The 22,182-nt window shown below is 37.6% G+C and overlaps 4 protein-coding genes across 6 annotated transcripts; all 4 read right to left on the bottom strand.

The window, feature by feature from the left end:
* Positions 1 to 4,188: 4,188 nt before the first annotated feature.
* Positions 4,189 to 5,616, bottom strand: LOC307165974 (green-sensitive opsin-2-like; the record flags this gene model as incomplete). The annotated part of the gene is made up of 4 exons (XM_079884058.1): positions 4,189 to 4,395; positions 4,479 to 4,644; positions 4,946 to 5,114; positions 5,256 to 5,616. 4 exons carry the CDS (start codon positions 5,614 to 5,616, stop codon positions 4,189 to 4,191), a joined length of 903 nt encoding a protein of 300 aa, XP_079740184.1.
* Positions 5,617 to 9,525: 3,909 nt separating this feature from the next.
* On the bottom strand, positions 9,526 to 12,149 carry LOC307166177 (green-sensitive opsin-4). Of its 2 annotated transcripts, XR_013822598.1 has the most exons (6): positions 11,662 to 12,149; positions 11,349 to 11,517; positions 10,890 to 11,055; positions 10,567 to 10,806; positions 10,011 to 10,427; positions 9,526 to 9,692 (listed from the first exon to the last, which is right to left on the bottom strand). XR_013822598.1 is itself a non-coding variant. In XM_079884368.1 (5 exons), exons 1-5 carry the CDS (start codon positions 12,020 to 12,022, stop codon positions 10,314 to 10,316), a joined length of 1,050 nt encoding a protein of 349 aa, XP_079740494.1. In that variant the 5' UTR covers positions 12,023 to 12,149; the 3' UTR covers positions 9,526 to 10,313. The 2 variants fall into 2 exon arrangements, 1 of the variants encoding a protein (XP_079740494.1); XM_079884368.1 differs by having other exon boundaries at positions 9,526 to 10,427.
* Positions 12,150 to 15,304: 3,155 nt separating this feature from the next.
* On the bottom strand, positions 15,305 to 17,882 carry opn1mw3 (opsin 1 (cone pigments), medium-wave-sensitive, 3). 2 transcript variants are annotated; one of them, XR_013822599.1, is made up of 6 exons: positions 17,434 to 17,882; positions 17,149 to 17,317; positions 16,703 to 16,868; positions 16,374 to 16,613; positions 15,828 to 16,253; positions 15,329 to 15,496 (listed from the first exon to the last, which is right to left on the bottom strand). XR_013822599.1 is itself a non-coding variant. In XM_079884369.1 (5 exons), the coding sequence occupies exons 1-5, from the start codon at positions 17,792 to 17,794 to the stop codon at positions 16,140 to 16,142; spliced, it is 1,050 nt and encodes a 349-aa protein (XP_079740495.1). In that variant the 5' UTR covers positions 17,795 to 17,882; the 3' UTR covers positions 15,305 to 16,139. The 2 variants fall into 2 exon arrangements, 1 of the variants encoding a protein (XP_079740495.1); XM_079884369.1 differs by having other exon boundaries at positions 15,305 to 16,253.
* A 1,104-nt stretch (positions 17,883 to 18,986) lies between these two features.
* On the bottom strand, positions 18,987 to 21,241 carry opn1mw2 (opsin 1 (cone pigments), medium-wave-sensitive, 2). The gene is made up of 5 exons (XM_079884370.1): positions 20,830 to 21,241; positions 20,582 to 20,750; positions 20,237 to 20,402; positions 19,851 to 20,090; positions 18,987 to 19,671 (listed from the first exon to the last, which is right to left on the bottom strand). The coding sequence occupies exons 1-5, from the start codon at positions 21,188 to 21,190 to the stop codon at positions 19,561 to 19,563; spliced, it is 1,047 nt and encodes a 348-aa protein (XP_079740496.1). The 5' UTR covers positions 21,191 to 21,241; the 3' UTR covers positions 18,987 to 19,560.
* Positions 21,242 to 22,182: the final 941 nt, after the last annotated feature.

A 22,182-nucleotide genomic window follows, 5' to 3' on the forward strand; every position in this document is an offset into this window, starting at 1 on the left:
ATCTTTATCTTGTTGAGTTGTGCCCACTGAGAAATCAATGCCTTTCTTAGTACCAGAGCCTGATCTCGTAATCCTGTTAGAGTTAGTTGTGTGAGGTCTAGGTGAGTGAACTGGCTGGACACTTACACGACATGACTGCAGGGAGAAATTAGGACAAGTTCAGGAGAGACAGAAACAGTGAATAGAAAAAAGTGCATAATCAACATTATCAAAAACTATAATACATATAAATAAACAAGTGAAAAATTCGGACAGTCCTGTTAAAGTGAGACGACGTATGGGAGAGTAGGTGTGTTGACAAATTCTTTTCTTTTTTTTTCTTTTTTTGCTTGTTGACAAAGTTAAGGATTTATTACCACCAAAAGGATTTTTGCTGTGGAAAAGATCAGCATTCAGTCTGATAAACTGGATTAGAATGCTACAATAAAGCAAAGAGTTTTAAGAAATAAAAGACTTACAAATACAAATTTCACTTAGTGATTTGAATGTTAGCAGTACATGATTTTGAAGCATTTGATCCATTGTTTGTTGATTAGCACATAGAGTGTAATAGGTAGCAATGGCCATTAACTGCACTGAAATATGCTTGTAAATATGGTAACCTGACTAAACATGATGTACTGTGAAAGAGAATTGCTTTTTGAGACCAGTACTTGTCATTTAAAGAAGTTATTTGTTCAGTGCTGAACAAAGAATGCTCCAACTGTAAATGTAACCTGACTGGCGTAATTGCCACCCCATCAAGCTATTTAAAACAACATGTGCTGTTATTCTCTATTAAATGTTACAGCCTTCCTTGCCTCAGATTCAGGATTAGTGACTTACTGTAGCGATTACTGATGTTATTTTTTGGTTAAGGATATGAGAACAAACACCACTGAAAATAAATTAAGATTATTTAAAATTCCCTAAGAAGACTGAAAGAAAAATGAAATTGAAACCTACAGTATGCTCATTAAAGAAACTTTAGGCTTATTTATAAATTTAGGGTAAGCAATTTTTTTATAAACATTTTTTGTTATACTGGTTGAAACTCTGTTAACATCAAAATGAATCAGTAAAATAATCAATAATAAAAGTGGTCTACATATTAAAACATGTATATATACACTATATTGCCAAAAGATTTGGCACGTCTGCCTTAAAGGAGAACTCCGGTCAATTTTAACATTGAGCTCATTTTTTTGTAAATTTGGAGTGCTGTCAGTACAGAGAACAACGACAAAAATCGGCGTTGCCTACACCGTGTTATCCTCTTTTTAAAATTTGCACCTTGTTGACTTCAATGGGGCAAGTTTTAAACCTGCTTTTAGCCTCTTAACATACCTGCACATACCTGTATTTACATCCTGTTTTCGGTCGAAGCCCACAGTAGTCGATTGTCGAGTTCACGCGCATAGGTTTAGTACGTACGATCATGCGCCCGAACTCGACAATCGACTACTGTGGGCTTCGACCGAAAACAGGATGTAAATACAGGTATGTGCGCTGGCTGAATAAACATCATTTTTATTCATATCTTTCACATCTACTGCAGTCAGATTCACCCGCGTTCACTCTGAAGGAATCACTCACATGGCTGGGCACTTGTAATGACACATCAAGGATGTTAAGAGGCTAAAAGCAGGTTTAAAACTTGCCCCATTGAAGTCAACAGGGTGCAAATTTTAAAAAGAGGATAACGCGGTGTAGGCAACACCGATTTTTGTCGTTGTTCTCTGTACTGACAGCACTCCAAATTTACAAAAAAATGAGCTCAATGTTAAAATTGACCGGAGTTCTCCTTTAACATGCACATTAACTTTAATGACATCCCATTCTTAATCAGTAGGGTTTAATATGGAGTTGACCCACCCTTTGCAGCTGTGGTAGATTTTTCCCTAAACCTAACTATCTGGGTCGTCTCCAATCGACATTCCCTGGGTCATCTCCAATCAACGTCCTCTATATAGCTACCTGGGTCGTCTCCAATCGACATTTAATATATAGTCTACCTAACTAACTTGCTTACCTAACTAGCTTTCTTGCTGCGCAGCAATGATCGACAAACAGACTTCAGCAAATGTCCTTTAAATGCTTTAATCACGGCCGGAAGAGTTCCAGAGCAGTTCTCAGGGAATCTCTCCCAAGAAGAAGCAAGGCTGGAGGATCTCAGACAAATTCCATTGAGAATCCCACCAGCTAACACGAATACAATAGTTTTTATAGAATAGGGAGGTATGGCAAAATTATATGAATTTGATTGGTTCTTCATATGCAAACCCTTCTGTTACTAGGTAAAGCAAACTTTGTTTTAATGATTACTTCATTGTTAATCACAAGGTTCAAACTTAGTCATCTGTCTAGTTTCATTTCCCATATTTGTTATTTTTACACTCACACAACCAAAGTAAAAGGGGTATGGCAACACAACATACAACATTCAAAAACACAGGACAGAACGTTTTAGTACATTGTGTTTCAAAGTGTTATCATGTTAGGCCTAAAAAGAGAAATAAGGTTAGATGTTAGAGTTAAAGGAGAAGTTCACTTTTAAAATGAAAATTCTGTCATCATATACTCACCCTCATGTTGTTTCAAAGCTGTATGAATTTCTTTCTTCTGCTGAACAGAAAGGAAGATATTTAGAAGAATGTCAGTAACCAGACAGTTTTTGGGTCCCATTGACTTCCATAGTATATTTTTTTCCTACTATGGAAGTCAATGGGACCCAAAAACTGTCTGGTTACTGACATTCTTCTAAATATCTTCCTTTCTGTTCAGCAGAAGAAAGAAATTCATACAGCTTTGAAACAACATGAGGGTGAGTATACGATGACAGAATTTTCATTTTAAAAGTGAACTTCTCCTTTAATATTAGTTTTATATACAGTTTACTATTTTATTCTTTAAAAATCCACCACACAGCTATAACAGCTTCAACTCTTCTGGGAAGGCTTTCCACAAGGATTAGGAGTGTGTTTATGGGAATTTCTGACCATTGTTCTAGAAAGTGCATTTGTGAGGTCAGACACTGATGTTGGTTGGATGAGAAGGCCTAGCTCGCAGTATCTTCTCTAATTCATCCCAAAAGAGTTCTATCGGGTTGAGGTCAGGACTCTGCAGGCCAGTCAAGTTCCTCCACACCAAACTGTCTCATCCATGTCTTTATGGACCTTGCTTTGTGCACTGGTGTGCAGTCATGTTAGAACAGGAAGAGGCCATCCCCAAACTGTTTCCACAAAGTTGGGAGCATGAAATTGTCCAAAATGTCCCAAAATTGGTATGCTGAAGCATTAAGAGTTCATTTCACTGGAACTAAGGGGCCCAAGAACCCCACACCATAATCCCCCCCTCCACCAAACATTACACTTGGCACAATACAGTCAGGCAAGTACCGTTCTCCTGGCAACCACCAAGCACAGACTCGTCTGTCGGATGGCCAGACAGAGAAGCCTGATTCTTCACTCCAGAGAACACATCTCCACTGCTCTAGAGTCCAGTGGTGGCGTACTTTAAACCACTGCATCCGATGCTTTGCATTGCACTTGGTGATGTAAGGCTTGGATTCAGCTGTTCGGCCATGGAAACCCATTTCATTAAGCGCTCTACACACTGTTCTTGAGCTAATCTGAAGGCCACACAAAGTTTGGAGGTCTGTAGCTTTTAACTCTGTAGAAAGTCGGCAACTTCTGTGCACTGTGCGCCTCAGCATGCGCTGACCCCACTCTGTGATTTTGCGTGGCCTACCACTTCGTGGCTGGGTTGCTGTTGTTCCCAATTGCTTCCACTTTGTTATAATATTACTAACAGTTGACTGTGGAATATTTAGTAGTGAGGAAATTTCATGAATGGACTTATTGCACAGATGGCAACCTATCATATCATGCTTGAATTCACTCTGCTCCTGAGAGCGACATTCTTTCACAAATGTTTTTAGAAGCTCTATGCATGCTTAGGTGCTTGATTTCATACAACTGTGGCCATGGAAGTGATTGGAACACCTGAATTCAATGATTTGGAGGGGTGTCCCAATACTTTTGGCAATATAGTGTATCTTCTGTGAATGTGTGATTCGGTCCGAATGCAATGATATAATGTCCTACCTGCCTGTCTACATATATGTATTTCCATACCTCCGCGTACCTGCTCACATGGACATCAGACATTATCAGCACGTTCTTTGAGGCAATGCAGAGTTGTAGAAAGTCACTGAGCAGTGCGAACAAACAGCAGCCGCCTTTTACAGTTGAACTGGGCACTGAAATCAGCTCCCTTATTAAAGAAGATCCAAGCAGCAACAGTGGCATAAGGGGTCCAAGCCAACAAGAAACCAATAACCATCAGGATGACCATTTTTGTTACTTCTCTCTCAGCCTTCTGGGTGGACGCTGAGTCCTGCTGTTGAGCTGCAGCCTAAGTGAGCAAAGCAGGCAATTTTTAACATAGTATTCCAATAGTTGAGAATTTGCAGGAATGTTTAAAGTGACATTTCATACCGCCTTGACGGTGCAAACAAGCCGCCCATAGGTGAAGAAGATTACGACGACCGGAAGTATAAAATGGCAGACGAACATGTAGACAACATATGATTCATTGTTGTATTCAGGACTCATGGTGTAGTAGTCTGGTCCACATGAACACTGCATTCCCTCAGGCATATATCTGTTAAAGAAAAGCACTTGATGTTAGGAAACTTAAGTTAGAATAGTCTGTTGTACTTAGGGATTTGAAAACAAATACATAGTACAAACTATGCAGTTAAAAATTAGCATTAAAATTCATTGTGAGCGTTACATTGGGGCAAGCCTTATTTACTGCTGTACATTGAAAGTAAGCCATTCCTTTGTATTGATAAACAAATTGTGTTTAAAAAAATGAAAATGCCTCATGTTCAACTGAAATGTGTTGTTATAATCACTGCATTGGAGAGGAAATTAATTGCATAATTTCTTATTAGACCAACCTGGACCAGCCAAGCAGAGGGGGAGCCGCACATGCCATGGCCGCTACCCATGTAAATGCGATTTCAGACATAGCGTGGGTGGTTGAGAATTTGAAACTACCCATTGGCTTGCAAACCACAATGTATCTCTCGATGGCCAGCACCACAAGTGACCAAAGGGCTACTTCACCTGTGTGGCAAGTAAAATATACAATTCATTTACACCCTACATTTACAGCCAAACATACTCTACTTTTAACATTCACCTAAGTAATTCCTTAGAGCATTCAAAGTAAAACAAACAAAAAAAAAACATAAAAACTTCTCTCACCTCCAAGTGTGGCCATGAAGCCCTCAATCGCACAGCCAGTTGGTCCCAGAACAAAGTAGCCGTTAATTGCTGTGTAAAAAGTTATCGTGAATCCAAAACAAACCATGATGGAACCAGCCACAGCCAGGTTGACCAAAATGAAGTTGAGAGGTTGCCTGAGCTTTTTGTGTTGAGCTGTAACCACCAAGGTAAGGACATTGATGGGAAAACCCAAGCAGATGAGGAAGAACACATAAACGGCAAGCGCTTTAAACTGCCATGGCTCAGCAAGATAATACTGCGGATAATCATAAGGACTCCTCACTAGCCCTGTCCTGTTGGACATGGGGATGTAGAAGTTGTTTCCCTCAGTGCCGTTCATCTTTGCCTACTAGTGATCCAGACCTGGAAGAGGATGTGATCTGCTGTGTTGGACCTGCTCTTTATTTGCAAAGGTGCATCAGGTGTGTTTATATATCCCTCTGTGGTTCCTTATAAGGGATAAATCCAGGAGCGTAAGATGGGGAGGGTGTTACAATGTGGGATTTGAATGATAAGAGCAGACATAATCACTTTTGGGCTGATCAACCGGTGAAGCTTTAAATCTTAAAGTTTGTTCACCTTTTTAGGACCTTAAATTAGGGCATGATATTGATTGACAGTACAAAGTGAGTAAAACAAAGCTTTATTTATTTTAAGGATAAAATGTAAATCAAATGTGATAATTTTCTGATGTTGCTCAATAGTGAGAGTAACACAATAACACATTAAAATAACAAAATGTCACCTCTGATGTGTGTTTTATTTCAATATAACAATTTTCACCTGTCACAGCTGTGGCCAGTGGTGGTGCTATGGGGCTTGGGTTGGGTGGTCTACGTGCATGTGTATATATATATCCTGCTCCTGGAGGGCCACTGTCCTGCAAAGTTTAGTTCCAACCCTAATCAAACACACCTGAATAAGCTCATCAAGCTCTTTAGAATCGCTTGAATATTCAAAGGCAGGTGTGCTGAAGCAGGTTGGAACTAAACTCTGCAGGACAGTGGCCCTCCAGGAGCAGGATTGAAGACCTTTGATATATATATATCTATATATATATTCAGTGGGGTTTTGTCTTGATAGAAGGCTACAGTGGATAATTGACAGGGAGCGAGAGAGGTTGATAGAGGACTGAAAGAGAAAGTGGACCACGAGGCTTTGAACTCGGATCACACAAAACAATTGCACAGCGTGCCGGAGCGATGACCGTGAGGCTGTCAGGTCAGACACCCTTTATTAGCCTACACACTTTATGGATTAGTTAGTTGTATGGAAATGAGCAACGTGAATATTTTGTGTTCCACAGAGGAAAATTATACAGTTTTGAACTACATAAGGGTGAGTAAAATAATGACATTTGAGTGCAGTCTATTTATAAAAAACATTTTTTACTAAAAGTAGGCTATTTATAAAAACCCTTATAAAGTAAACGTAAAAGGCTGGAAAAGTCATGGAAATTGTTGAAATTATATGCCAAATGTGGTGAAAGAAAATAGTTTTTAGATAATAGCCTAAACTTGGAGAGTTGTAAGATGTTGTATAACGCATTGATCATTCCTTATTCTGAGTATTTCCCATCATTTTAGAATATTAAAGCTATGAAATAACACATGGTATTATGATAATTATGTATTAAACAAAATTATTAAACAAATCAAAACAATAGCTACTTGAGCTTCTTTGTCAGTTCTGCACACTCTTAATATTCTCTCTCAACTAACCCCATCAGGTGCATCCAGATGATTTTTATGATCAATAGGCTAGGCAGACTTCATATTTTTCTTTAATTAGCCTATTTCTTTGTGAGACTGAGATAGCAGATGCCAGTATCCTACGTGTATGGTCTGAGTTAGTTTAGGAAGAAAAATCATAAAATGAGAGTAACAAGTCTTTTAGGAGCTATTTTGCTGTAGCAATAAGTTAAAATTCAGAGTTTGTGTATGTTACTTGCTTGGATGTCTAGCAAGTTGTTGTTTTGTGAACCGGACCAACGGAGGCATTTAAATGATCTGTCAATGCAAAATCTCTACACGAATAGCAACACATAATTTTATATTTATTTATTTTTATTTGGGGGTGAAATAGAAACTGGACAAATAGGTAGTCTTTATATGTACGCTATCACACATCGTTTTCCACAGCTCAAAGCGCTTTACAAGCAACAGTAATCAAAACAATAAACATAAAACACCTCACAATTTTCCGAAAAGTCAAAGTCGAAAGTCAAAAGTCAAATCGTCTTCGGAGTGAGAATATGGAGCAGCATGTGTCCATCCCCAAAAGTCCAAAACGAATTCAGTAAAGATGGCATAAACTGTGTAGTGCGTTGCAAAGTGGAGGCATTCTCGTCGACCCGTATTTCCCATGCCACCGCCGAGCCAACTCCAGGACCACAAACGGGAACACACGACCACCATCACCACCACACCGGCAAAGATGCAACCGCTTTGTCCGCAGCAACCGCGCAGCAAACAGCGGCAGGCAGGCTGGTGTCAGGTGGGCAGATGAAACAAAGCAGCAAGCATGGAGCGAAGCAGACCGTGAACACAAATGAAAGTCCGTCGAGATCCAAAAATGTCAATTTTATGAGTATGAAATTAAGAAAAATAGCAAATATGCTAATGTTTAAATAAACATTTAAAATAGCAAATTGACAAAATACAATCACAGCTTCAAGTGTTAGCCAAACGTGCGCAGTCACCGGATGTTTTCGTCATACATTTGAGCTGAAGAATTTGTCACCCAAACTAACTGGAAACGCTATTAAGTTATATCTAAGTCACACAGCAAATTGTCCAAAATGAGCTTGCCCTGTGAATAAAAGATCATGACCATGGATTTCCCAATTCCATTCTTGTGGATTTGCTGCATGGCTGATTCTCAAATTTACCTTCTTCAGAGCAATGCAATGGATAAACTAAATTGAACAAACAAATTATTTTAGGGACTATTAATACATAATAATTCAATTTTACTACCCTTGGATTCCACAAAGTAATTTGATTCACAATAACATTAGACCATTTGTTGCCAAGATGCTGTTGACCTGTTTGCTCTACTTTGAGATAACAGTCTTGAAGTTGTATTTGTTCATGCCTGCTCTTGTCCCTGGCCAACTGTTTTATGTCTCATCATCATGCAGTTCACATTAAGACCTTTAGAGACTGGAGTCAGAATGGTTAGGTAATTGCTGGTGTTCAGCAGGGTCAAATCAACCTGAATATTCTAGGTAAAATTTTTGGGTAACAATTTAGTTTAGGGTCCAGTTCTCACTATCAGCCCGTTGCTTATTAACATGCAAATTACTAGGATATTGGCAGTTTATTAGTACTTATAAAGCATATTAATTCCTTATTCTGTATGACCATGTTCTACATCCCTTAGTCATACCCAATACCTAAACTTAACATCTACCTAATTATTAAGCAGCATTTAGGAGTTTTTTAAGGCAAACGTCAAAGTTAATAGTTAAAAGTTAATAGTGAGAATTGGACCCTAAACTAAAGTGTGACCAAAATGTATTTAAAAATCTATTTAAAATTGATTTAATCAACAGCATTTGTGGTAAAACGTTGATTACCACAAAAATATCAGAATATACTGTTCATATAAATATCAGAATATACCAGAATATGTAAATATCAGAATATACCCTTTCAAATATCAGAATATACCCGTTATTAAAAATATATTAAATACATTAAATGTAAATATCAGAATACACCCGTTATTAAAAAAAAAAGTATATTCTTAAATTGTGACTAGACGTTTGCAGTGACCAAACCCCATTATAACTTGACAATAGCAAAATGTACAAAACTAGGTCTACTAAGGTGCTATTATTGCTTTATAATTTGTCTGCCATACAAAACACAATAGAGTCAAGGAACTATACATTTTCTATATTCCAAAGTTTTGCAAACTTTATCTAAATTAAAGATGAAATAAAACACTCAATTAGCCAATAAATGGTTGATGGGGCATTGGAGACTTTAAACGTCTGGCTCAGTCCAGTATATTGCAAACAGATTTCTGGCCTTAATGAGAGGATTGTTTCAAACTGAATGTAGGGTGGATTGTATTGTATTTTAGCACTACGTGGGTTGTATGTCTTGATTTAAAATAGTGTGCGCTAGCTATACTAATGGTAAACTAATTTCAGTTTCAGGATCATACAGTAGCCAATATTTGTGCAAACAAACCAAAATTAAATCAATTTATAAATAATGGAAACAAAGACATCTCTTTTAATGCCAGTATTTATTTCTATCTTTTTTATTATTTACAAAATATGTACACATTTTAGGGCAAAGATATAAATGTTAGCCTCCCAGTTAATAAAAAATAACCACAGATAACCCTTTAAATCCCATTAAAGGGTTATTCACCCAAAAATGAAAATGATCCCACAATTTACTCACACTCAAGCCATAGGTGTAGGCCTATGTGACATTTTTCTTTCAGCCAAACACAATCGAAGTTATTATAATATCCTGGCTCTTCCAAGCTTTATAATGGAAGTGAGTATCGCCTGAGATTTTTAAGATTTATCCATCCACCAAAAAAAGTAACCCATACGGCTTCAGGGGGTTAATAAAGGCCTTCTGAAGCCAAACGATGCAATATAACTCTAATTGTGTTGGCTGAAAGAAGAATATACACCTAGGATGGCTTGAGGGTGAGTAAATTATGGGATAATTTTCATTTTTGGAACTATCCCTTTAAGCCTTTTACTTATTTAACAAATGTATGTGAGTCCACCAGGTTAATGTCATAGTGAACACAACCTTATGAGATGCATCAACTAATTCAGTTTTGGTCATTGACTAAAAGAACATAATCTCTGCCTCCCGGCACATAAAAATAAAACCACAGTTTCAATGTTCACTGATCACCCAATAAACCATGAGCTCTAAATTCAGTTAATGTGATAGTGAACGCAACCAGAAACTAATTCAACTGTCTTTTTTTTTTTTTTTTCAGATGCCCAAATTGGTTAATGACTAAAAGAACATAATCTGTGAGAAGTTCAAAAGTCTATGCTGGAGATACAGAGGACACCTCCGTCTTGCTGGTGGACACAGTTGAGGACTCGTCATCGCCAAGAGGATTCTTTCCACAGAAAAGAGTGGTCAGCATGCAGTTCCTGAACTGTAAAAGACAATGTTTCATTTAGTACTTTTGGGGGATTTTATATAGCTTTTTATTGATAGACAATAGAGAGAGGAGAGAGAGAAGAGCGGGAATGGGATGTCTAGGATATGTAGGAAAAGTGTGATATATGATTTACCTGTTTGTTTAGAAGCACATAAATGACAGGGTTATATATGGCTGAGCTCTTTGAGAAAAAGGCAGGAATTGCCATGAACTGGGCACTGAAAGCAGCTCCCTTATTAAAGAAGATCCAAGCAGCAACAGTGGCATAAGGGGTCCAAGCCAACAAGAAACCAATAACCATCAGGATGACCATTTTTGTTACTTCTCTCTCAGCCTTCTGGGTGGATGCTGAGTCCTGCTGTTGAGCTGCAGCCTAAGTGAGCAAAGCAGGCAATTTTTAACATAGTATTCCAATAGTTGAGAATTTGCAGGAATGTTTAAAGTGACATTTCATACCGCCTTGACGGTGCAAACAAGCCGCCCATAGGTGAAGAAGATTACGGTGACCGGAAGTATAAAATGGCAGGTGAACATGTAGATAACATATGATTCATTGTTGTAATGAGGATTCAGGGTGTAGTAGTCTGGTCCACATGAACACTGCATTCCCTCAGGAATATATCTGTTAAAGAAAAGCACTTGATGTTAGGAAACTTAAGTTAGAATAGTCTGTTGTACATATGGATTTGAAAACAACTACATAGTACAAACTATGCAGTTAAAAATTTGCATTAAAATTCATTGTGAGCGTTACATTGGGGCAAGCCTTATTTACTGCTGTACATTGAAAGTAAGCCATTCCTTTGTATTGATAAACAAAAAAATGAAAATGCCTCATGTTCAACTGAAATGTATTGTTATAATCACTGCATTGGAGAGCAAATTAATTGCATAATTAGACCTTATTAGACCAACCTGGACCAGCCAAGCAGAGGGGGAGCCGCACATGCCATGGCCGCTGCCCATGTAAATGCGATTCCAGACATAGCGTGGGTGGTTGAGAATTTGAAACTACCCATTGGCTTGCAAACCACAATGTATCTCTCGATGGCCAGCACCACAAGTGACCAAAGGGCTACTTCACCTGTGTGGCAAGTAAAATATACAATTCATTTACACCCTACATTTACAGCCAAACATACTCTACTTTTAACATTCACCTAAGTAATTCCTTAGAGCATTCAAAGTAAAACAAACAAAAACAAAAAAACATAAAAACTTCTCTCACCTCCAAGTGTGGCCATGAAGCCCTCAATCGCACAGCCAGTTGGACCCAGAATAAAGTAGCCGTTAATTGCTGTGTAAAAAGTGACTGTGAATCCAAAACAAACCATGATGGTACCAGCCACAGCCAGGTTGACCAAAATGAAGTTGAGAGGTTGCCTGAGCTTTTTGTGTTGAGCTGTAACCACCAAGGTAAGGATATTGATGGGAAAACCCAAGCAGATGAGGAAGAACACATAAACGGCAAGCCCTTTAAACTGCCACGGCTCAGCAAGATAATACTGCGGATACTCATAAGGACTCCTCACTAGCCCTGTCCTGTTGGACATGGGGACATAGAAGTTGTTTCCCTCAGTGCCGTTCATCTTTGCCTACTAGTGATCCAGACCTGGAAGAGGATGTGATCTGCTGTGTTGGACCTGCTCTTTATTTGCAAAGGTGCATCAGGTGTGTTTATATATCCCTCTGTGGTTCCTTATAAGGGATAAATCCAGGAGCGTAAGATAGGGAGGGTGTTACAATGTGGGATTTGAATGATAAGAGCAGACATAATCACTTTTGGGCTGATCAACCGGTGAAGCTTTAAATCTTAAAGTTGGTTCACCTTTTTAGGACCTTAAATTAGGGCATGATATTGATATTGATTGACAGTACAAAGTGAGTAAAACAAACCTTGCTTTATTTTAAGGATAAAATGTAAATCAAATGTGATAATTTTCTGATGTTGCTCAATAGTGAGAGTAACACAATAACACATTAAAATAACAAAATGTAACCTCTGATGTGCGTTTTATTTCAATATAACAATTTTCACCTGTCACAGCTGTGGCCATGGGTGGTGCTAAAATGGGGCTTGGTTTGGGTGGTCTACGTGCATAGACCTACCCCCTACACCAAACTCCCACCCCGATAATGTTTTACATGTTCACTCTCATTATCATCTGCAATATTAAAAACTAGCATATAAGAAGTTTATATGATTTAAATGTGTTTAAAATGCATGCTGCGATCGGTTATGCGCTCGTATTAGTATTTCTACAAAACCAGAGGTGCATGAGAAGTCTTGTCTTCACCCGACAAGTTTAAATGTAAACGATATGAGCGCTGCGGAGACACGCACGATGGTGATTCTAAGTGAAGAACGAACAGGTGTCTAACACAAAGGTGTCTTAACAGGTGTCTAACACAAAGCTATAATATGGCTTAAGAAAACGTGGAATAGAAGGCACAAGTCATAGTCTGCTGTTGTGATAGGAAATAGCCTATCGCAATATATAGGCTATATATATATATATATATATATATATATTCTGTGGGGTTTTGTCTTGATAGAAGGCTACGGTGGGGAATTGACAGGGAGCGAGAGAGGTAGGTATAGGACTGAAATAGAAAGTGGACCGCGAGGCTTTGAAGGCTTTGTGTCGGAGCGATGACCGTGAGGCTGTCAGACACCCGTTATTAGCCTGCACACTTTATGGATTAGTTAGTTGTATGGAAATGAGCAACGTGAATATTTTTTGTTCCACAGAGGAAAATTACACAGTTTTGAACTACATAATGGTGAGTAAAATAATGGCATTTGAGTGCAGTCTATTTATAAAAACATTTTTTACTAAAAGTAGGCTATTTATAAAAACCCTTATAAAGTAAACCTAAAGGGCTGGAAAAGTCATGGAAATTGTTGAAATTATATGCCAAATGTGGTGAAAGAAAGATAGCAGATGCCAGTAGCGTATACGTGTATGGTCTGAGTTAGGTTAGGAAGAAAAATCATAAAATTAGAGTACATCAAGTCTTTTAGGAGCTATTTTGCTGTAGCAATAAGTTGATATTCAGAGTTTGTGCATGCTACTTGCTTGGATGTCTAGCAAGTTGTTGTTTTGTGAACCGGACCAATGGAGGCATATGATCTAAAATGTCAATGCAAAATATCTACAAGAATAGCAAAACATAATTTTATATTTATTTATTTTGATTTTGGTGTGAAATAGAAACTGGACAAATAGGTAGCCTTTATGTACGCTATCATACAGCGTTTTCCACAGCTCAAAGCGCTTTACAAGCAACAGTAATCACATCAAAACAATAAACATAAAACACCTCACAATTTTCCGAAAAGTCAAAGTCGAAAGTCAAATCGCCTTCGGAGTGAGAATATGGAGCAGCATGTGTCCATCCCCAAAAGTCCAAAACGAATTCAGTAAAGATGGCATAAACTGTGTAATGCGTTGCAAAGTGGAGGCATTCTCGTCGACCCGTATTTCCCACGAGCCAACTCCATGACCCCAAACGGGAACACACGACCACCATCACCACCACACAGGCAAAGATGCAACCGCTTTGTCCGCAGCAACCGCGCAGCAAACAGCGGCAGGCAGACTGGTGTCAGGTAGGCAGATGAAACAAAGCAGCAAGCATGGAGCGAAGCAGACCGCGAACACAAATGAAAGTCCGTTCAGATCCAAAAATGTCAATTTTATGAGTATGAAATAAAGAAAAATAGCAAATATGCTAATGTTTAAGTAAACATTTAAAATAGCAAATTGACAAAATACAATCACAGCTTCAAGTGTTAGCCAAACGTGCGCAGTCACCGGATGTTTTCGTCATACAGTTGAGCTGAAGAATTTGTCACCCAACCTAACTGGAAACGCTATTAAGTTATAACTAAGTCAAACAGCAAATTGTCCAAAATTAGCTTGCCCTGTGAATAAAAGGTCATGACCATGGATTTCCCAATTCCATTCTTGTGGATTTGCTGCATGGCTGATTCTTAAATTTACCTTCTTCAGAGCAATGCGATGGATAAACTAAACTGAACAAACAAATTATTTTAGGGACTATTAATACATAACAATACAATTTTTACTACCCTTCTTGGATTCCACAAAGTAATTTGATTGACAATAACATTAGACCATTTGTTGCCAAGATGCTGTTGACCTGTTTGCTCTACTTTGAGATAACAGTCTTGAAGTTGTATTTGTTCATGCCTGCTCTTGTCCCTGGCCAACTGTTTTATGTCTCATCATCATGCAGTTCACATTAAGACCTTTAGAGACTGGAGTCAGAATGGTTAGATAATTGCTGGTGTTCAGCAGGGTCAGATCAACCTGAATATTCTAGGTAAAATTTTTGGGTAACAATTTAGTTTAGGGTCCAGTTCTCACTATCAGCCCGTTGCATTAACATGCAAATTACTAGGATATTGGCAGTTTATTAGTACTTATAAAGCATATTAATTCCTTATTCTGTATGACCATGTTCTACATCCCTTAATCCTACCCAATACCTAAACTTAACATCTACCTAATTATTAAGCAGCATTTAGGAGTTTATTAAGGCAAACGTCAAAGTTAATAGTTAGTTAATAGTGAGAATTGGACCCTAAACTAAAGTGTGACCAAAATGTATTTAAACATTTACTTAAAACTTATTTAATCAACAGCATTTGTGGTAAAACGTTGATTACCACAAAAATATCAGAATATACATATATAAATATCAGAATATACCTGTTCCTTGATTTAAAATAGTGTGCGCTAGCTATACTAATGCTAAATTATGGTAAACTAATTTCAGTTTCAGTATCATACAGTATAGCCAATATTTGTGCAAACAAACCAAAATTAAATCAATTCATAAATAATGGAAACAAAGACATCTCTTTTAATGCCAGTATTTATTTCTATCATTTTTTATTATTTACAAAATATGTACACATTTTAGGGCAAAGATATAAATGTTAGCCTCCCAGTTAATAAAAAATAACCACAGATAACCCTTTAAATCCCATTAAAGGGTTATTCACCCAAAAATGAAAATGATCCCACAATTTACTCACACTCAAGCCATAGGTGTATAGGCCTATGTGACTTTTTTCTTTCAGCCAAACAAACACAAAGGTGTGTGTTAGACAATCAAAGTTATATTAAAAAATATCCTGGCTCTTCCAAGCTTTATAATGGAAGTGAGTATCGCCTGAGATTTTTAAGATTTATCCATCCATCGAAAAAAGTAACCCATACGGCTTCAGGGGGTTAATAAAGGCCTTCTGAAGCCAAACGATGCAATATAACTCTAATTGTGTTGGCTGAAAGAAGAATATACACTTAGGATGGCTTGAGGGTGAGTAAATTATGGGATAATTTATCCCTTTAAGCCTTTTACTTATTTAACAAATGTATGTGAGTCCACCAGGTTAATGTCATAGTGAACACAACCTTATGAGATGCATCAACTAATTCAGTTTTGGTAATTGACTAAAAGAACATAATCTCTGCCTCCCGGCACATAAAAATAAAACCACAGTTTCAATGTTCACTGATCACCCAATAAACCCTGAGCTCTAAATTCAGTTAATGTGATAGTGAACGCAACCAGAAACTAATTCAACTGTCTTTTTTTTTTTTTTTTTTTTTTTTTTACATGCCCAAATTGGTCAATGACTAAAAGAACATAATCTGTGAGAAGTTCAAAAGTCTATGCTGGAGATACAGAGGACACCTCCGTCTTGCTGGTGGACACAGTTGAGGACTCGTCATCACCAAGAGGGTTCTTTCCACAGAAAAGAGTGGTCAGCATGCAGTTCCTGAACTGTAAAAGACAGTGTTTCATTTAGTACACTTTTGGGGACATTTTGCCACTCTTTAATAACTGAGGGAGTAGATTGGGAATGGTTACTTTCCATTCCAGCAAGTCTGATATATGATTTACCTGTTTGTTTAGCAGCACATAAATGATAGGATTAAATATGGATGAGCTCTTCGAAAAAAAGGCAGGAACAGCCATGAACTGGGCACTGAAAGCAGCTCCCCTATTCAAGAAAATCCAAGCAGCAACAGTGGCATAAGGGGTCCAAGCCACCAAGAAACCCAAAACCATCAGGATGACCATTTTTGTTACTTCTCTTTCAGCCTTCTGGGTGGATGCTGAGTCCTGCTGTTGAGCTGCAGCCTAAGAGAGCAAAAACAAACAAGGCAGATGTCATTTTAGTATTCCAATAATTGAGAATTTACAGGAATGTTTAAAGTGACATTTCATACCGCCTTGACGGTGCAAACAAGCCGCCCATAGGTGAAGAAGATTATGGTGACCGGAACCATAAAATGGCAGGTGAACATGTAGACAACATATGATTCATTGTTGTAATGAGGATTCAGGGTGTAGTAGTCTGGTCCACATGAACACTGCATTCCCTCAGGAATATATCTGTTAAAGAAAAGCACCTGAAATTTAGATTAACCTCTTCTCGTTTAAAAAACTAAACAAAATGACTATGAGAGAACGTTATTCATGCAATAAAAGTTCCAAAAGTCCATGTGTTTAGTTGGGAAAAGTACATTTTACAGTCATAAATTAAAAGTAAGCTAATATTCTTGTATATTGACAAAATAAAAAAAAGCATCATATTCAGCTGAAATGTTTGTTGTACTCACTTCTACACTACAACGGAGAACTAATTAATTGCATAATGTCTTAATAGACCAACCTGGACCAGCCAAGCAGAGGGGGAGCCGCACATGACATGGCCGCTACCCATGTAAATCCAATTCCTGTCAAAGCGTGGGTGTTTGAGAATTTGAAACTACCCATTGGCTTGCAAACCACAATGTATCTTTCAATGGCCAGCACCACAAGTGACCAAAGGGCTACTTGTCCTGTGTAGAAAATATAATATTAAAATCAATATTAAAATCACCCAAAATACTGTACAGCTAACTATACCTAGTGACCAAACCAATCCAAAAACACACATTATATTAATTTCTCTCACCTCCAAGTGTGGCCATGAAGCCCTCAATCGCACAGCCAGTTGGACCCAGAATAAAGTAGCCGTTAATTGCTGTGTAAAAAGTGACTGTGAATCCAAAACAAACCATGATGGTACCAGCCACAGCCAGGTTGACCAAAATGAAGTTGAGAGGTTGCCTGAGCTTTTTGTGTTGAGCTGTAACCAACAATGTAAGGCCATTGATGGGAAAACCCAAGCAGATGAGGAAGAACACATAAACGGCAAGCCCTTTAAACTGCCACGGCTCAGCAAGATAATACTGCGGATACTCATAAGGACTCCTCACTAGCCCTGTCCTGTTGGACATGGGGATGTAGAAGTTGTTTCCCTCAGTGCCGTTCATCTTTGCCTACTAGTGATCCAGACCTGGAAGAGGATGCAATCTGCTGTGTTGGACCTGCTCTTTATTTGCAAAGGTGCATCAGGTGTGTTTATATATCCCTCTGTGGTTCCTTATAAGGGATAAATCCAGGAGCGTAAGATGGGGAGGGTGTTACAATGTGGGATTTGAATGATAAGAGCAGACATAATCACTTTTGTGTTAATCACCCGGTGAAGCTTTGGATCTTGACACTATTTTGATGTTTGAGATTCTTGTATTAAAGAAATTATATTGTTTGTCAGTACAGAGTGAGTATACACAACACTCTATTTTAATTAAAAAAAAAAAAAATTTAATGTGATTGTTGTATGATGTTTTGTTATTTCTTATACACACAATACACTTGTTTCCTTATTAGGGACAATAACACACTTAAAGGGGATTTCCTGTCAGATTAAGACTTATTAAGTCCCATAATTTTATGTTAGTTTGTCGTGGAGGTTAGAGTCGTGGAGGTCTAATAGTTGTGCTAAGCACTTGTTCTGTGGCTTCTTGTATTACAAATATCATGACAATGAGGTTGATGGATGATTAATTAGAAGATTACTTGGATTAATTACAATTAGAAGTCACTCCAATGAGATGTATGGGATAATGCCATCAGTGTGTGAAAAATAGCCTGGTAATGGTCAAATGAGTCCAGATGATTTAGCCTCTTTTTTTTTCTCAAAATGTTGGAATATGATTATCCAAGAATAACTCAAAATCGAAACCACAGTTATTTTAATTAAAGGAGAAGTTTAAGGGTGATTAAATACTATTAAAAGGTAATTGTTTCAAATAAGATGAAGGGTTTACAAACAACGGAGAATGTAGTTTTCTTTTTTTTTTTTCTTTAATATTTATTTATTTATTTATTATTATTATTATTTTCATTCCATTCTGATTTCACATATTCACATTTCACACATCTGTAGTCATCATTTCTATGCATTTCATTCAAATCACTTTATATAAAACAGAATATAAATCACTAAATTAATTGCAAGCTCCACGTCCAATCCAGTTAAATTCAATTAAATGTCATGTTTATAGGTTTAGTTCGAGAATGAATTGTCTTTTGATCTCAATTTGTAGCTTTATGTTTGTAGATCTTAACATGGTTACCATCAGTCATCAATTAGACACACACAAATCACCAAAAACAACGTTTGTATGCATGTATTTATTATTCTACTTTTCAATATGTATAACATTTAGAAAATATATACATAAAAAAGCTGACAAAGCAGCTAAAAACAAACAAATGAAATGATTAGAATTGTGCATCGTGTCAGTGACTTAGTTCTTTGTATTATTATGCTTCTCACTGAACCCTTGGGTGGTTTTAAGCATTCTGGTCATGACCCTTTGATGTGATGATGACAAGAAAAGAGGCTTATGCTTAGATTTAGTGGTGAGCTATACTTTGTGTTGAAGCATTGGTGGAGAGACATGAGATAAACCATGAGTTGAGCATTGCGCAAACTAATCTACCCATGCTCTTTTTATTGAAGAGAATAGAGGATAGAGAATAGAGAATAAGAAAGTTGGGTCAGGTTAAAAGTCTTCTTTAAACTAAAATGTTCCAAGGCAGAGAGAGAAGAGGTACATGGCCCAACTGCATAATAATTACAGAGATTTTCAAAGCATTACAGAAACTGATCCATGGAGACTTATGCTTGTTGAAGACAGTGGACTCAAAAACATTAAAAGAATCATTGAGAAAACGTAGTTGGCAAATAATTCTATGCCGGAGACACTGAGGACACCTCTGTTTTGCTCGTTGACACCGAGGACTCCTCATCACCAAGAGGGCTTTTGCCACAGAAAAGGGTGTTCAGCATGCAGCTACGGAACTGAGGATTAGAAAGAGGAATAACGCTAGAATTGAAATAGCCATTTCATTCCATTTACGTCTTCGTAGTGCAGTCATACTATCTCAAGGTTAACAAAATGGTCTCAGACTAAAAGAAGGTTTGTAATTTATTCATTTATGGATGAAAGCATGCCTACTTAAAAGTCCAATGTTGCTCACCTGTTTGTTGAGAAGCACATATATGAATGGGTTAAACAAGGCCGAGGACTTAGAAAAAAAGGCAGGAATAGCCATAGATTGTGCCGAGAAGGCAGCCCCCCTGTTGAAAAAGATCCAGGCAGCAAAGCTAGCATAGGGAACCCAAGCCAACAAGAAGCCTAAAACCATCATGATGACCATACGTGTCACTTCCTTCTCAGCTTTCTGGGTGGACGCTGAGTCCTGCTGTTGAGCTGCCGCCTGAAAGAATAATATTTTAAATATTTAAATATATGCAAAATGTACATATTTTGATTATTTAAATATATTCAGTATTTTTTTTATATTTAATAAATATTTAAAAGTCAATAAATATTGCAAGTATATGTGGTGTGATGTGCACTTGCCGCTTTGACTGTGCAAACAAGGCTTCCATAAGTGAAAAAGATGGTTGTAACTGGAATGCAAAAATGACAGCTGAACATGTAAATGACATAGGATTCATTGCTGAATTCTGGGTTCAGGGTATAATAATCCGGTCCACAGGAAATTTGCATTCCCTCTGGAATGTATCTGTATTGAAACAATGAAATAATTTGTTAAAACAACTTAATAATTTAGTTGACATCAATCATTTGGTTAAACATAATATTTGTTAATAACTTTGAAAGTTAATGTAAGAACTTTTTACTATTTGAGCCTTAATCTCTTTTCCACTGATTAAAAGTCTCCAATGAGCATGAGCGACTTACCTGGACCAGCCGAAAAGTGGGGGCACTGCACAGCTACTGGCCATAACCCATGTGAAAACGATGCCTGTTATTGCATGGTTTGAGGAGAATTTGAAGCTCCCCATTGGCTTGCACACCACGATGTACCTTTCAACTGCAAGCACCACCAGAGACCACAGAGAAACCTGGCCTGTAGACAAAAAAGAAAATGAGTCAAACATGGAATACCAAACAACAAAACATATTAATCAATGCTGAAATCTTCTTACCACCAAGTGTAGCAAAGAAGCCTTCAATAGCACAACCCAATGGACCCAGAGCCATATAACCAGCAATAGAGCAGTAGAATGTAACAGTGAATCCAAAAAGGGCCATAATTGTTCCAGCGAAAGCCAGGTTTACCAAAATAAAATTTAGAGGTTGCCTCAACTTTTTGTGCTGGGCTGTGACCAGCAGCGTCAGCACATTGATCGGTAGCCCAAAGCAAATCAGCAAAAACATATAAAAAGCAAGTGCCTTAAATTGCCATGGATCTGCCAGGTAATACTGCGTATATTCATAAGGACTCCTCACTAGCCCTGTCCTGTTGGACATAGGAATGTAAAAGTTGTTTCCCTCAGTGCCGTTCATCCTGCTGAGGAGGAGCCAAGAGCAGAGGTGTTGCAAGCTTACAAAGAGACCACCAGCAAAAGTGTACTCCACAGGCACCTGCTTTTATACCTTTAGCAGAGTTCACAATTAACAGAGGTGTCACCTTTAAGAAGATTTGGTGGATACCAGACTTCATAACCAACTGGAACGAATCTACTTGGCTCATTACCAGGATTGATATGATATCCATCACCTCTCATGGGGATTAGGGTTTCAAATCTTTGACCGTGTAATCTTTCTTGTAAGTAGGAGGATGAGAGATAATCCAGTGGAATGGGCTGCATACAGCACTCACATTTTCACAAGCCCCTGTCATGCACACTTGAATCCTGGATGTGTTTGAACACCACAGTCAAGAGTAAACCGGAATGATAACTATTGACATTGGAAAGAATTGACAATGAAAATGTAAAATTAAACAATTGATCTATGACTGCAGTGATGCCAAGAGGATGGTCTTTATTTTTGAAACAACTGACTGGATTTTGTTACTGAATTACTTAAGGAGGGAAAACCAAGTATTAATCTATTTGCATTTATTTTATACCTTCGCATAAATTGTAGAAACTGTTTTAAAGCAGCTCACGAGCAAGTGCACAAATAGCATGAAGCTTATACTTCATGAAAACTTGAGGAAAACATCTATGAATTTAATATATATTAAGGAAAGAAAAAGGAAGCAAACAATATGTATATATATATATATATATATATATATATATATATATATACTATATATATATATATATACATACACTCTTCCATGAAGAACCTTTAACATCCGTGGAATCTTTCTATTGCACAAAAGGTTCTTTATAGTGGAAAAGGGGTTCTTTAGATTATTAAAATGTGCTTCACACTAAGAAAAATATGGTTCTTTTAAGAACTGATCACTGAAAGGTTGATACATCTTCATTAGAAAGGGCAGATTTTTTTTTTTTTATTATTACATTCATGTTAAGTTCTTTAAA

Source organism: Squalius cephalus (assembly GCF_949319135.1).
Source record: "Squalius cephalus genome assembly, chromosome: 10".
NCBI classification, from domain to species: Eukaryota; Metazoa; Chordata; class Actinopteri; order Cypriniformes; family Leuciscidae; genus Squalius; species Squalius cephalus.

Bases quoted from the DNA above. Each gene is read 5' to 3' on its own strand.
- LOC307166177 (XM_079884368.1), bottom strand. From the start codon at position 12,022: ATGAACGGCACTGAGGGAAACAACTTCTATGTCCCCATGTCCAACAGG. The intron at 11,518-11,661 runs GTGAGAGAAGTT...CTTGCCACACAG, and splicing joins CTTCATGGCCACACTTGGAG to GTGAAGTAGCCCTTTGGTCA. The intron at 11,056-11,348 runs GTTGGTCTAATA...TTTCTTTAACAG, and splicing joins CCTCTGCTTGGCTGGTCCAG to ATATATTCCTGAGGGAATGC.
- opn1mw3 (XM_079884369.1), bottom strand. From the start codon at position 17,794: ATGAACGGCACTGAGGGAAACAACTTCTACATCCCCATGTCCAACAGG. The intron at 16,869-17,148 runs GTTGGTCTATTA...TTTCTTTAACAG, and splicing joins CCTCTGCTTGGCTGGTCCAG to ATATATTCCTGAGGGAATGC. The intron at 16,614-16,702 runs GTATGAAATGTC...TTGCTCTCTTAG, and splicing joins TTGTTTGCACCGTCAAGGCG to GCTGCAGCTCAACAGCAGGA.
- opn1mw2 (XM_079884370.1), bottom strand. From the start codon at position 21,190: ATGAACGGCACTGAGGGAAACAACTTTTACATTCCTATGTCCAACAGG. The intron at 20,091-20,236 runs GCAAGTGCACAT...TTATTCTTTCAG, and splicing joins TTGTTTGCACAGTCAAAGCG to GCGGCAGCTCAACAGCAGGA. The intron at 19,672-19,850 runs GTGAGCAACATT...TCTAATCCTCAG, and splicing joins ATGTGCTTCTCAACAAACAG to TTCCGTAGCTGCATGCTGAA.